Raw genomic sequence first — 16,869 nt, forward strand, 5'->3', positions numbered from 1 at the left:
AAGCAAGTATATAAATAATAAACAAAATCGCGAAATGAATCGAGTAGGAAAACCGATATATCGTTTTGTTTTAACAAAAGTGGATCGCGATAAACACAGAAATATTTATTTAAAAATGAGACATAGAAGACATAGAGGTCATAGAAATGCTAAAAGATATATTTTTGTTCATAAAAAATCGAGAGCTCATCCTAGACCTTATCATTCTTTAATCGGTAAAGGACGAAAACGTATACTTAGAAAACGCGGTAAAGGTATCCTTGGTAACCTATTAGGAAATATACCCGTACTTGGTGGTGTATTTAAAACTATATTTTAATCGGATTAAAAAAACATGTGTAAAAAAGCTCAACTCTGTAAAACGTTTACTTACAAAAATGAATTCAAAAGTATGCAAACACGCGAGAAGAAAAACTCATATAAAAAAGTATTGCGACAAATGTTTTGTACAAAAATTTCGTCGTTATGTTGAAGAAAATTTAAAAGAATATCTATGGTTAATAAAAGACATGGAAAAGCAAAATCAAAAGCTCAAAAATTTAAGAACGTATACGAGCGCGTTTGGCGATTATATCCTTACTTATGAATACGAAAACGGTGTTGTGGAAATTATCAGTGGCGATAAAGAAAATGGACACTTAAAAATATCTACTTTTTGGGGGGGTTTTATACTAGATTTAGATATTGTTAATAAATTATATTGTTTATCGCATATAAATGATGGTGTTTTTTTTGTAGGTAATAAAATACCAAAAATATATTGATAAAAAAAATATTTAATAGTGTTTTTTCTGGTTTTTTTTAAAAAAAGTACTATAAATTTGGTTTTGTTTTTTTGAAATAAAAAATTTCATTTGAAGAAAAAAAATTCATTTGAAATAAACAAAAAAAATGGAGTTTAAAACTTGTTTAAACGAATTTTATAAAACGAATAATAATTTAGAAACTTCTTCCTTTACAACGGATGATAGTTTAAAACAAGTCCAGGGTAATTTTAAATTATTTTTTCGTTTGGATGGAAGTAAACAAATCAAAGTAACTCGTGTTAATAATAAAGCCCATATTGTTTTTATTTATGGTGAAAACAAACACGAATTTGAAATGGGTTATGAAGACTTTGTTGATGTTATTAAAGAGTCATTTAACGTTTGGCTACTCGAAGAAGTAGACATAAAAAATGAAGCATTTTAAAGATTATCTAGAGTTGTGTTATCCGTTTCCGAAATTACAAGATTTTTATATTTCACTATTTAAAACAAATAGTAAAGCAAAGGGTGATTTTTCATTGATACATCGTTTAAAATGGGGAACAATTATTAAAGTAACACGTTCCAATGATGAACTCATTATTGTGTTTATATATGAAGAAAGACACGAACATACTTTTGAAATTCCTTTGAAACATTTTTTATCGTACGTTTGCCGTTGTCAACAAAAATGGCTTTTAAGCGAAAAAGACGAAATTTTAGATCAAAGACACGTAAAAGTAATAGAAAAAGGATACGTAGAAGAGGAAGAGGATTGGCTGATTTTATAACTCCTAAAAATGTAACCAACGCATTGCAAGTGGGTTCGCTGTTATACGGTATAAAAAAAGCGTGGAAAGGCAAAAAAACAAAAACGGCTCCTGTTCCTGTTGTTACAAAACCTGCCAACCCTTATATGCCTCCGGATAAAGTGTTTGAAGTATATTAAAAAAACAGTTGTAAAAAAATATTATATTAATTCATTTAATGAATATATATGTACAAATAAAAAATTGTTTTGTTTTTCTTCTTCTTTTTTCTTTTTGTATCGTTGATAGTCAATGTTTTTTTTTCCTTTAGGGGTCGTCCATAAAGTACGTACGCCAAAAATTTTGAAATTTGACCCCCCTCCCCCCCGTTGCCATGCGTACTTTTATGTCCCCACCCCCCCTTAAAAGTACGTACGTTTCTCAAATACCCCCCCCCTCAAATATCCCCCCCATCCCTCCTTTTTTTTTTTTCTTAATTAAAAAGTTTAATTAAAAAAAAAAAAGACGGAGGGTACCTTAGATACTTTATACTACCCCAAAGCTTTTTGCTTACGCATTTTAAAAACGTCTTTAAGTATAAATGCAAATAATAATTTAAATAAATTTAAAATTTACTAATGTAAGTGTGTATTTGGGCGAAAGGTTTATGCGGCGGCTACAGTCGACGGAGATACAGGTTCGAATCTCGGTGAAATCTAGGAAAACTTTTTTTGTTTTTTTAACGAATCAAATGGAAATAAACTATACTTAAGGTGGACGTTTTTTTCAGGCACCCCTCTTTAGTAAGTAAAAAACGAGTCTAAGGTGAGATCAGTAATATTGAAAACAAAGGGTAAAACCCAGTGGGAGGGAGCAACAGCAAATTTTGTGCCCTTTTGCTATTTTAAGAAGCTTTTTATTTTAGCAAAACCTAGCGGTCTTTGAGACGCCATTGACACGTTTTTTTTGGGGTGACTCCGTCCCATCAACCACTGCCCTCAGGTCTTACTCAGGGCCAGTATATAAGGGCGGGCATGTGTGCATGGGCCCCCTCAGGATTTTTTGATGTTTTGATTTTTGATGATAGAACACTTTCACACAACGTGCAAACTTAAGTTTGTTAATATGCCAAATGAGGTGGCCTTGCAAAAAATTTGGATGGCGGAGGCCATCCAAATTTTTTTCCAAATCTAAAAGTTATAACCATGCAAAATTTACACCCCTCTCATTTTGGGGGTCGGGAGGGTCAGCGTTTTAAGGCTTTTTGTTCACAGGCCTCCGCCATCCCGATATTTTGCAAGGCCTCCTCATTTGGCATAGGTATAAACAAACTTAAGTTATGAGTTTGCACGATGTTTGAAAGTGTCCTATCTGGAACATCAAAAAATTCTGAGGGCGCCAATACATGTGTGTGCATAGAGGAAAACTATACCCTCTACTTCATATACCATACATCTTTTTATGTTGGCAAACTAGAATCTTTAGTCAGAATGTAACTTTTCTATTGATTAGCTGGTTAATTGTGATAAATTAGAAAATCGAAGTACGTACTTTCAAATTGAACCCCCCCCCTCCCATACGCTTTCGTACGCTTTTTGAAGACCCCTCCCTCCCCCCTATGAGCGTACGTACTTTATGGACGACCCCTTACCAGACAAGCAACACGTCTTGTGAAGATGTATTTTGCCCGCTCTTTTAGTAATGGTGTTAAATATCCATACTTCTTTATTTAGTAAGTGAATCGTGCAAGTTTTTAATAAAGTGTCATTTTTTTTTTCTCTTAACACGAGGAAATAGAGTTCACCATAACCATTACACGTAGCGCATTTTTCTTCGACAATTTTTTCTAGTAATGTGTGTGCTGTTCTCTTCATGATTCTGTTTATATTAAATTCAGAGCAATCTGCCTTTTTATTTCTTTTTTAGTCATGACATCATCAATAGGTACATCTAAAAATTGATTGGCAGTCTTTAATCGTGTATAATTGTTTGCATAAATTCTATCCATTTCATTTTGAATCATGTAATAAATATTTTCCTCGTTCATCACAGATGGAATGGCTTGAATATCCAATAGGGATAACTTATCCCACGTAGCTTCATAATTTGTTCTTAAGAATCCTGCATCTTTTAAAAATCTTTTAAGAGCATTTTGAGCCAATATTTGTTTTTCATAAATATCATAATGCAAAGGAATTTGTTTTGTTTTCATAGACAATAGATCACGTTCCAGATTTTCCTGTTTTTTCATATAAAAATGCAACTGCATGTCTTTTTCAAACAGTTGTTTAGCAGTGTTATCAAGGTGTGGAAAGAGTTCGTGTTTAATAAATTGAAAAAATGAATAAAGATTTATCTGAACTAGTGAAGAGGCATGAAGCGTTGTTACTTCATAAAAATAATGGTTTAACAGTCTGCACAACGAAGGTAAATATATTTGATCTGTATATAATACATTTTCGCTGCGAAAGACTAGAGCTACAAAATAAGCGGCAAATGCACCACATAAACTACTATCATTCCATTGAAAAGGAAATTTATTGTATGAAAAAAATACATTTTGATTGCCAGTGATTTCGCTATATTTTAAAATAAATTTGGTAAACCAATAAAATTCACGATTTTCTGCTGACCATTCTGTAGGAAAATGATTGGATTGTCGTATATAAGAATTAATTTCAATTTCGTTGTAGTTAATGTTAATCGTGTTGATTTGTATATTGCTATTGACTTCTTCTACTGCTTCAAACAAATATTTATTAAATCTTAAATGTTTTGGAATTTGTTGCAATACACTTTCTCCACCTAAACTATCAAAACAAAAAAAATGACCCTTGTCTATTTTCATCAACACTCTCCAATGTTGACCTGCTTCTTTTGTAGTTTCATTGTTGTAAATGATAAAGGAGCCATTTTTTTTCATTTGTTGAATAATATGAATATGTGTTTTTGTTTGACTTAGTTCATCAAAAGCATATATTCCTATAAAATAATTTTTAAATTCTGAATTTTTAAAAAAACGAGACAAAGATTCATCAGTAGCCATTTTTTTATTCTTCTTTTTCTAAATTAAAAAAACTCGCAATAAATAATGTTACAATAGCGTGTAATATATTAACAAATAAAGTTTTTTTATCGCTGGTTCCTTCCTTTATAATTCCTTCAATGTTTCTTTTAACAGATTTCTTTTTTAAACCACCATCTAGTTTTTCTATCAAAGAAAAGACGGTAGGTATTACTTTTGAAGTAAACGTATCCACAAAACCGTCAGTTTGATCGCCTTCTGTTAGAACCATAGGTGGTTTGATTTTTCTTTCTAGCAGCAAAAGAGTGAGCTTGGATTTATAGAGTTCTATTACATAATTATCACCATATGTTTCTTTCAAATTGTCAAAGTAGTTGAGATGAATAGGACAAAGTTGAGGATTTTCGAGTAAATTATTAAATTCACTGTTTTTAAAACATTTTGCAATACTGTAAGAATTTAATGTTATCCTCTTAGATTTGAGTACATTTTGTAAAAATTCAAATGAACTTTTATCTGTAAAATGTTCATCTTCTACGTGATCAGATGAAGGTGAAGAATTTCCAGACTTGTGTTCATAGTGTTTATATCTTTTAGATACTTCATCGAGCGCGCACACCGCGCAATTATTGTGAATTTTTTTAATAATGCTATCAACGCGAATCATTTTTTAATTAAAAAAATGTAAAAAAATATTTTAAAAATTTGATTTTTTATACTTTTTTATTCATTTTATTAAAAGAATACGCTTCTTTTTTTAATAAAAAAGCATTTTTTTTCTAGTTGTGGTTGTTAGATTTTGAATTTATTACCAATAAAGAGATTCACAAGTGGGGCAGAAACTGCATTAGAGAGTTGTGTTTGAGATCACTTGTCGATAAAAAGTTTTTTCACACGCAAGTTATACCATGTGAAAAGTTTGAAAATTTGGATGAAAAGGATAAAAAAGTATTTTCATACTGCTTAAAAAATATTCATGGACTAGAGTATTATCCGTCTTTCAAGTATACTGGTGAAATTATATTTTGCTGCTCCGTAGTGGATTACTTAAAGACTATATTTTCAAAATTCGAATATAATGTCGTATTTTATAAAGGTGGAAACATGGAAAAAGATGTGTTGTCTACAATAAATGATCAAAAAATAGCTACATTTGATTTAAACAAATTATTGTTTCCCAAATTGTGTAAATTGCCTTGCTATTTTAACTTTGAAAGTTTGTGTTTAGAACATTATCAACATAACTATACGAAAAAACATACCCACGAACATTGTCCTAAATATGAAACATTTATGTTTGCGCACTATTTAGAAGATTTTGCAAACGGATTTATAGAAAATATCGACGTGCAAGATTATACAGTATTAAATGTTGAAGAATACTCGAGTTTTATTAAATTTATAAAAGACAATATCAAATGTGTTTATATATTAAAAAAAGAGACTTGTGAATGCTTTGACAATATATTTCGTATTAATAAACTTGTATATCAACTTTTTGATATGGAAAAAAAAAAATAAAAAAATTGTCTTGTTTATAATCCATCTTCCGCAGTCACATAATATTTGGTGTAATGATCTTTTTTAACAATACTTTTTAACAATACTATTTTGTCGTTTTCATAATTATAAACATCGTCCTCTTTTCTGTATAAAATCTTTGAAATGTTAAAATTTCTTTTAAAGAAAAAAAACCATTGAGCTGTGGGAAACATTTCTATTAAACTTTTTTCGTGAAAATTGCAACGTTCAAAGGCTTTGTAAATGTACACTTTATCTCCTTCTTGATGTACTTTCTTTTGTATAAAATATTCATAAATAGGAACTGGTGTGTATAGGGTGTAATAGCCATTATGAAAAACTTTATCGTCAAACGAAAAGCAAGGCGGTTGGTCCATGCAAGCTGGATAAACGTAATTTAATAGTTTACAATTTTTCTTCAAGTTATCATACTCCCATTTGTTAGATAGATAAGGAAACAAAAAATAATACTTTAAAGTCAGTTTAAGTTTGCTTTTCCATGAAGTGCATTTTTTTTCCATGTTTTTTGATTTGAAGTAAAGTTTATATACTTTAACAAAGTCTTCTAGTTGTTTTTTTAATTCTTCGTGTTGTTTTTCTACTGTTGTTTTGGTTACATTTAAAAAATCATCGTTTATCATGCGACATACTTCTAGCATGCTCGTTCTCCACGATGGTGATTGTTCTGCAAAATTCATATAACGACGTGAAGGTTTTTCAAATAAATGAAGCTTATTTTCATAGTCTTTAGCTATAAAGATATAATACAAATCCTTGTATTTTTCTTCTTCCAAGTTCAATTCCAAGTTAAAATTTTTTAAATACGTAAAGATAATGTCTTGCCATTCTTCATACGTGTTATTTAAATGGTGAAATTCAAACAACATAGGATGTAATTCATTATCTGGATAAAAAAGTTGAACAGCTTTGATGAGACTTTCGTCGAGTTGTTTGCTAGTCATTTTCTCTTTCAAAAATGAACTAGCATTTATTTTTTTCACCCTTTATATAGGAAATAGAGATCAGAAAAAAACAAGTTTTTTTAATATTAAAACAGGTTTTTTAATTCAAAAATTACAAAAATTTTCTTAAAATTTACAAAAAAAAAATTATTCTTCGTCTTCTTCTGGTACTTCTGGTACTTCTGGTTCGACTTTAGTTTTTTTTGTTTCTATTTCAGCAAGCTCGACACAAGCTCTCTTCAAATTTTGATTCAAATTTCGAGAAACACCATTTTTAATTAACGAATTGTGAAAAGACGGTTCTATAGCCATCAGTCTTGCGTATTCTGTAGCATGAATTTCGTCTTCTTCTTTTGCTAATCGTATATCAAAATTGTTAAACTCAATGGTTTTTATTATGCGAGTTTTAGGGTAAGCCACTGTCATATAGGCTTTGTTTTGAGCTTCTTGCATACTCACCATTAAAGTTTGCAATACTTTTTTGGTCATTTTGTTATGATTAAATATAAAAACCACATTATTAGTTACTTCGCCTTTGGGCAATTTAAATGTGTTGTCGTCTTTTGTTAATTTTAGCTCTGATCTAAACAAATAATTTGTTTTGTTGAGATCACACATTTCTCTATATCTCCATGGTAATAAGATTTCACAGCCCTCATTTTTTGGTTTGTAAATCAATTCTTTTTTGTAATAATTAAATTGTGCCAACGGTTTGAGAGGGACAGTAGAATATTGTTTATCTTTCACATTTTTTTCTTCTTTAAATTCAATTAACCACAAAGTAGCAGCTGCTAAATCTGCAAATTTAACATAGGTGTTATCGTTGCAGTAAACAATTTCAAACTCTGCCATTTTTTTGTTGTTCGTTGTGTTGTGAATGAACTTTTAAATGAAAATGAACTCTTTTTATACTGTTTGAGTTGAAAAGAGAGATTAAAAAAAAACAAGTACTAAACAAGTTTTTAAAAAAAATGTTAATTCTTAATCAAGAGTCTAAAGTTCAATGTGGTGTGATGTACTTTAAACTTTGTACTTTATACTTTTAATTCTGTTTTAATGATAGAGATAATGTTGTTATGACTACTATTTTATATAAAAAGAGTGAAAAAAAACTTGTTCAAATCATCTTCTTGACAAGACAGCGAGATAGATAAAATGGAAAAGGAAGAAAATAAAGAGTTAAAATCACTCGAAATTACAGATATTCATGAATGGTCTTTTTATGAAACAAAAGAGAGCGCTTGTTTTGATCTGAGAAGCTCAAAGGATGTTATACTTCAAGCACATCAACGTATTTTAGTAAGTACTGGAGTGTATATCAATAAAATGGATTCAAATTTAGCAGGACAGGTATATTCAAAATCAGGTATAGCTTACAAATATGGTGTGGTAGTGTTGAATGCTCCAGGAATAATAGACGCCGATTATAAAGAGGAAATTAAAGTCTTATTGATGAATCATTCTGAAGAAAATTATGTGATTAAACGTGGAGATGCTATTGCTCAAATAGGATTTGTAAAAATGTTTAAAGCTGACAAAAATGTAATAGAATTTGATGGGTGTTGTTGTCGTGGAGTAAAAATGACAATGATTAAAGACGTAGAAAGAAAGGGTGGTTTTGGTTCCACTGGAAAATAATTTTTTTGTAAAATATTTTTTGTTATATTTTGTAAATTTTTTTTATTTTTTTTAGATTAGTAAAAATTATGGCTTCATTTATTTTTACCGACAATCCGAATTTTTTATTCAATGGATTATGTGTTGACAAAATAAAAAATTTAGATTTTCGACTATCCATGTTGGAAGAAATGCATCATAATAATGGTCATGGCAGCAAAATATGGATTTTTGAAAATTTTAAAGAGCAGTTAAAAGATGAAAGCAAGGCTTATTATAGTGTGCCTTTTTATTATAAAAATTATCAATTTTTAATGAAATTGACTACCCATACGAAATGCGATAAACATGAAGAAGAAGAAATTGGATTATATATAATGATGCGATCTACACTTTATGATGTAGTATTAAAATGGCCTTTTATCAATCGTATTATTACTTTTAAAATATGTGGTCCACATGGTAAACAAATAAAAAAAAAGTTTTTCTACTGAAAATAATGTGTCTTTTCAACGTCCAGTTAAAGATCGAGAAAATGTTGGATATGGATATTGTAATTTTATAAAAACAGCAGACATTAACGATTATTTAATTGAAAATAATTTGTATATCAAATGTAAATTAAGTAATTTTTTAAATGTTTTTTGTAAATTATTTTTAGAAAAACTAAGAAAAAAATGGATTGACCTACAATCTTTGCTTGGGATACTATTTTACAACATGATGAAGAACAATATGGACGTTTATCAAACATAATGGGTTTTGTTGGCAACCGTCATATGGATTCATTTACTCATGTAATGAAAGATATTAATGATATGAAAAGTTCTTTCATGCAATCAATTCAAGTCATGTCTTTAAATAAACTAGATTGCTATTTGGATATTTTTTCTAAAATTAAACTTGATTGTGGTGATGGAGAAAAATTACTTATGGAAAATATAGAAGATATTGTGATTGAGGATATGAACGAAATGGAAAAGAATAGTTGTATTTATAATTATATATCGAGTTTAAAAACTATTGCAGGAATTTTTTCAGAATTGTTAACTTTTAGTTATAAATATATTGAATGTAATCACGATTTACAATATCATTTTAAACATTTATCTGTATAATTTTTTTATTTTTTTAGATAACTATTTAAAAAATGAGAGAAGATAAAGAATACGTTCTTTGGAGCGCTGGGTATGACATTGAAAAATTAGATTCTGAACAACATACTCGTTTAGAAATCATATCAGCGTTTGTAGGAAACTGTCAAGCTATTTTATTTAGTGAAGCACTTGATAATATGATTGGAATGAAAATGAAATTTTATCGAACATTTGGAATTAATCACCAAACTATTTCATCAAATTTATATTTGATTGTTTTTGAAAGTATTTATCAACAATGTCAATTTGTAAAAAACATGTTATCATCAATTGTTATAATAGATGAGGATTATAGTGTAGAAAGTTATTTAACAAATGTAAAATTTATTGAAAACACTTTTTCAGAATTAGTAACTTTTATTAATAATCATATTGAATGTAATCAAAATTTGGTATATCAATTTAATCATTTAACTGTATAATTTTTTTTAGATTAACTAATAAGAAAAACATGGATAATGAAAAATGGTCTGATGATCGCATCGAATGGATTACCAAATATTACAAACTACATCATTCTGAACATAAATTATGGAAGTTTTTGGAAGAATTATCACCTGTTTTTTACTTTCATTTTGTTATCGTTAAAGAATTTTTAACCAATGATGATCATCAAAATGGAATAGTGGGGGAACTTGAAAAAATAACAGAAATTATAAATAAAAATAACGAGCAAATCAAAAAATATCTCAATGTACGTCATTTTTTAATAGAGTTGGTCAATTTCATGATTGTCATTTGCAATGCTGCAATTGAAGAAGACGAATTTATTGTAACAAAAGAAAAGGAAGAATTTGCAAGAAGAGATGAAGCCATATTTTCTTATATGAAATTAAACGTGGACATGAAAAATTTTCATTATATTTCAAAGCACGAAGAAAGATTAATGTTAAAAAAAACAATTAAAAATTGTTTTATGATTACTCTTGTAAATATTTTTATCGAGTAACCTATTTTTTTTTTATTTTTTTTGTACTTTAAAAAACTTTGTATTTTTTTTTAGGTAAACTAATAAAAATATGGATTTCTTTCGAGATTATAAATGTGGAAAATACATCTCTCATAAATACAGAAAGTTGGATAAACTTAATGCAGATATTGCTGTTGAATATAAAATAGTAAAATGTTTTGTTAAATATGGTGAAAACTTTAAAGATGTTGTTAAAAATTTTCACGACAACATTTTAAATGAAGCAGTAGATGAATTGAACAAATTAATACGAAAAGATGCTGAAAAAGATGGTTTTATAAACAGATTAAGAACTTTGCAACTGTATATGCAAGCCATGTACAAATTATTTACGACAAATCAAAAAAATATTGAATGGCTTAAAACAGAAGTACAAGAAGATAAAGAAAAACAAAAAGAAAGAGATGTGGCTATGTTTGAGTATATTGAAAAAAATGTCCCCGAATTTCGCAAAGACATAATGAATCGTTTTTCTTTTGTCAACAAGACTGAAAAAACAATACGTATTCGAGAAGAATTACAACGTTCATTTTTAAAAACAATGGAATATTTGAGTACCTTTTTTGATTAAATTTTTTTTTGTAATTTTTTTATAATTTTTATGATATTTTCTTTAGATTACATAATAAAAAATGCCAAATTTAACAGTACGACCAACTAATAGTTTAATGACACCTGTTGAAACCTCATCACGTTATATACAACTATGTGCAAAATCTCAAAAAGTTAAAATTGATTATGTAATGAACAAACCAAAGAAAATTGTTTACGCGATGAATGAAACCAAAGAAAATTGTTTGAGAAATTTAAATGACCATTCAAATTAATTTTTATTGTATTCAATTAATTTTTATTGTATTTTTTTAGATTAATTATTTTTTGTAATTATTTTTTTGTATTTTTTTAGGTTACATAATAAAAAATGTCAAATTTTAAATTTCATGTTGAACAACTCATCACTCAACTTTTATTATCAACAGCTGTTATTCATGATCAAACTCAAACGATAAGGAGGTTATTGGATCAAACAGAATCTTGTTCAAAAGAAACTTGTACTGGCTTTAGTCCTTGTGATTCTTGCAAAACAATATATGATTTTGTGAAACATTATATTCGTGAAGAAAATATTAAAAAAACTGTGCTTGAAATGTTTGAAAAATATACTTTATTATAAATCTTTTGTATTTATTTTTTGTAATTATTTTTTTTGTAATTTTTAGGTTACATAATAAAAAAATGGTTGTGGTTTGTGAATTTGAAATTGTTAAAAACAAAGATGGAAGCTTTGGTCTTATTGAAGATATTGATCCTGACAACAACGTTTTTCGTTACAGCCATGTTCTTCCCGATTTTACAAGAGTCACTTATTTGAATGCTAAAGATTTTTTTAAGAATGAAAGTGGTTGTTTGGAAGATTGTTTGGAAGATTATCATCTTAAAGAATTATTTCAAGAAGAAATGACTCAAGAAGAATTTGACAAATTTGTAAAACAAGTGCAACAAATCAAACCTGAAAAACTACGAGTTGATAAATATTTAGAAAAAGAAACTTTTAAAAGAGAAAAAGAAGTTTTTGAAGCATTTTTATTTTTAGATTGGCGCATGAGTGAAGAAGCTTCTGAAATGTGTGAAAAAGTAGCTAAAAAAATAGGGGTTACCAAAACAATACTCTTATTTGTTTGTAAAAAACCTGATTATGTTTATGAAGCTCTATGTAAAATAGCTCAATGTGAATGTATATCTAATTGTGTATTTTGTAATTTAAATGCTTGTTACATTTATGCTGAAATAAGAAAAATTTTTGCTTTATATTGAGTTTTATTAAAATTTCGTATACATTTTTTTTGTATTGAATTTTGTTTAAACTTTACATTTTTTGTATTTTGTTTAAACTTTGTATACATTTTTTTGTATTTTTTTTTAGATTACATAATTTAAAAAAATGGAAAATAATATAATGTTGGCTTCGAAAAAATTAGGTTTGGCTGAAGTATTCTTGAAAAAGAGATTTTCATATTATGAAGACTTGAAAAAGAATTTTTCATATTACGAAGATGGAATTAACTATTTGGCTTCGTGTCCTTGCGAACCGAATGATATGTGTACAAAATGTCGAGAGATCAGATCGGAAACTTTATGTTCGGAAACAAAATATAAAGATTCTTTATATTGTTTTTTTTAAACTTTGTATACATTTTTTTGTATTTTTTTTTAGATTACATAATAAAAAAAAATGGAAATTATTATAAACTCTTCGAAAAAATTGGAATTAACAGAAATATTGAAGAAAAGAATAAATTATTTAGCTTTCTGTCCTTGCGATACGAACGATTTGTGTGTAAAATGTAAAAAATTGAGAATGGAAATTTTATGTACAGAAAAGATTGACTACCAAAGAATATATAAACATTTTTTATATATGATTGAATAATTTTATTTTTTATATTGAATTTTCTTTAAATTTTTTACATTGTATTTATTGTATTTTTCCAAGGCATTTTTTTTCAAATAATAATAAATGGCCAAAATTTTGAAAAAAATGTATTGTAATTTTTTATATTTTTTTTTAGATTACATAATAAAAAAAAATGGAACGAGATGATATTATATTGAAAGCTTCAAAAAAAATGGATTTAACTAAAGAACAACGCTTGGAAATTTATGAAAAACAAAAAAAAAGCATTAAATTTTTGGCTGAATGTCAATGTGATGAATACGACGAATCATTTCTTTGTTTGTGTTGTAGTTCTTGTGTGGATACAGTTTCAAAAAAAATCGATTTGTCTAAAGAACAACTCTTGGAAGTTTATAGAAATCAAAAAAAAAGGAATAAATTTTTGGCCGAATGTCAATGTGGAGAATACGATCCTGTGTACGATTATCGTTTTCTTTGTTTGTGTTGTACTTATTGTGAGGATACAGTAAAAGAATTTTACACTATGATAGTAAAAGCTTCTAATAAACTTGGTTTATCGACGGATTTATTAAACAAAACATTTTATATTCATAGATACGAAATACGTGATTTAGCTAAATGTAATTGTGATTTTGAACAAATGTGTCATGATTGTGATTTTAAAAAATTTTTGGTTTATCGATTGATTCGTTAATTTAATTATTTTTATAAGTTCTTTATTTTTACTTTATTTTTTTAGATTACATAATAAAAAATGCAACTAACAGAAAATGATTTGGATTTTTTGATGGAAAAAATATTCCAATTCAATCAAGCTCACCCAGCTACTTTGGAAGATATTCGAATGCATGCGATTACTTCAAAACAAATTTTATGTAATTATTGTAAATGGCATGATTTGAATTACAAGTGGGATGAATTTTTCAATGAAGAAATGAAAAGAATACCTCATATATTGATTTTGATGGTCTTTCAATATATTAAAATACATTATCATGTTTATTCGAACTTAAACTTTGAATATTTTTATGATTTTTTAAAATTAAAATGTAAAGAAGATGTTTTAAATCATGTAAAAGAAAAATGTGTAGAAATTGAAAATTGTAAACATTATTTAAACGAATGTGAAGAGTGTGATGAATATAGATATTCTGATGGAGAGAGTTGTTCATTTATATATTGTGAAAAATGTTATAATTCTGAATATTGATTTTTTTTTAGATGAATAAAATAAGAGAAAACCATAATAAAAAAATGTTCAAGATGTTAATCAAACAAAACCAATTGTCTGAAGACGAAATGATAGTTGCAAAGTTTTTGGTTAATGAACCAGATGATTTATTTTGTAAAGTGGAACGACTTGTTGAACAGAACATTATTTATATGATGTTTTTTATAAAATACGCTATAATATATTTGTATTCAAAATAAATTTTTAAAATACGAACAAAAATGTTAAATTTTTTTTTTTTTATATGTACTTTTTTATATGTACTTTTATTCTAAATAAAAAACGTTTTTTTTTTTCAGTAAATAATAAAAAAATGTTATCTTCGCAACAACAAAAAGCACTTCAATGGGTTGATAAAGGAAAGAATTTTTTTATTACTGGTGGCGCTGGATGTGGAAAAAGTTATATTGTCAACCAAATTGCTCAAAGTGAACAAATTTATAAAACAATACATATTACTGCGAGTACAGGAAAAGCAGCTTATTTAATCAATGGTGTCACAATACATGCTTTTGCTGGTATAGAAACCGGTGTTAAAAGTGTTGATTATTATAAACGTCATATGCATCCAGACATTAAAAAAACGTGGTTGGAAACTGATGTTTTAATTATTGATGAAATTTCAATGATTAACGCTTCAACATTTGATTTATTACATTCAATAGCTTGTGAAATTAGACAATGTTACGATGAATTATTTGGTGGTGTACAAGTGATTGCTTGTGGTGATTTTTTTCAGTTGCCACCTGTTACAGGGCAATTTGTTTTTAAATCACAAATATGGCAACACTCATGACAGAAGTGTTGGTTTTAACTCAATGCTTTAGACAAAAAGACGATGAACAATTTTTTGGAGCTTTAAATGAAATACGTTTTGGTCAAGTTTCAGACAAAACTATTGATTATTTTATGACACGTTGTTTTGAAAAAGATGAAAATTTAAACTCTAAATATACAAGATTATTTTTTAGAAACATCGAAGTGGATGTTTATAACAATCAAAAAATGGAGACTATCAAACAAGAAGGGTATTGGTTTTATGCTAAAGATGTTATTAAAAATCGAAATATTCCATGCACGTTTCAAATTCCAGCGGCTGTTTATCTTAAAATAGGTGCTATTGTTATGCTTGTAAGAAATATTAATGTGGAAGAAGGTTTGTGCAATGGTACTATTGGTACCATCATTTTAATAGAAAATAATGCAGTTTGGGTGATGATGAATAAAAAAGAAGTCAAAATTGAATGTGTCAAAGAAGAAATTTTAGATTGCTCTCATGCTGTCGTAGGCTCAAGATTTGGTTTGCCTTTAAAATTAGCATTTTCTTTTACTGTTCATAAAGCTCAAGGAAGTACCATGAATAAAGCCGTTGTTCAATTTAATTTAAAGGCTTTTATTAATAGTCTTTATTATGTTTCTTTATCACGAGTTTGTAATATTAACGATATATTTATAATTATTAATAATAAATTTGATTTACGAACACTATTTAAAAGTATTACTGTTGATTCTGATGTTTTGGAATTTTATAAAAAATACATGTAAATTTTTTTTTTTAGATTCTTAAATAATGAAATTTGAATATCAAACTGAGGAAACTCGTTTTAGTAATAACAGTATATACACTGAACATTTTTTTTACATTAAAGATGATTATAAAGATGAAGATATTGTAGAAGAATCACAACTTTATTCTGAAACTCAAAGTCCTGATGAAATTGTTCATCATGTTGAACAAAAAACAATGGAAGGATTTGAAACACAAATGAAAAACAGTATTCTTTTTGGTGACTTGTTTCAAAATTTCTTATTGGGTTATAATATTGTTACTTTGTGTTGCAAGTCTATTGAAAATGGTTATTGTAAAATAATGAAACGTTGTTACAATTCACCTGTTTATTTTATTAAGCCTTTAGAAGGACCAACAAATTTACGTTTTATTCAAGATGCCAATGTGCGAGGTGTTTTTAATGTTTTAGAAAACGATAGCGGATGGAAGATAATACGAATATGTAATATTAAAATTAAAACTTTATCCAATTTAACAGAAAGATCCATGATGAAATTACGAGATTTTGAATTGTCTGGTTTTAAAAGAAAAATGCTCATAACAGATGAACAAATTGAAAAAAAGAAAAAACACAACAAAAGCTATTATGAAAAAAATAAAAAAATACTAAATCAACAAAGGAAAAGCAAAGATAATCAAAAGAAACACATGAAAACATATTACAAAAAAAATCAACAAAAGAGGAAAGAAATGGACGAATGGTTTGGTGAATGGTATAGACCTCATTCTATAACACAATGGGAAAAATCACTAAAAAGTTTATCTTATACTAATCTGTCTTATCAACAAAAAAGAAAAATGTTTTTAGATTATAGTATTTTGTTTGAACCAGGATTGTGTTTTTATTCAGCGTTTCTCGTCTCTTTGTTGATTCGTCAATGGAATGTGTGCACTGTTAAAGAATG

General features: G+C 27.5%; 1 protein-coding gene across 1 annotated transcript; it reads left to right on the top strand.

Annotated features, from left to right (window-relative positions):
• The first annotated feature begins 15,186 nt into the window (after nucleotides 1-15,186).
• On the top strand, nucleotides 15,187-15,939 carry LOC136074485 (ATP-dependent DNA helicase pif1-like). The gene has a single exon (XM_065786808.1). It carries the CDS (start codon nucleotides 15,187-15,189, stop codon nucleotides 15,937-15,939), a length of 753 nt encoding a protein of 250 aa, XP_065642880.1.
• The last annotated feature ends 930 nt before the right edge of the window (nucleotides 15,940-16,869 follow it).

This window comes from Hydra vulgaris, chromosome 01 (genome assembly GCF_038396675.1).
Source record: "Hydra vulgaris chromosome 01, alternate assembly HydraT2T_AEP".
Classification (NCBI taxonomy): domain Eukaryota; kingdom Metazoa; phylum Cnidaria; class Hydrozoa; order Anthoathecata; family Hydridae; genus Hydra; species Hydra vulgaris.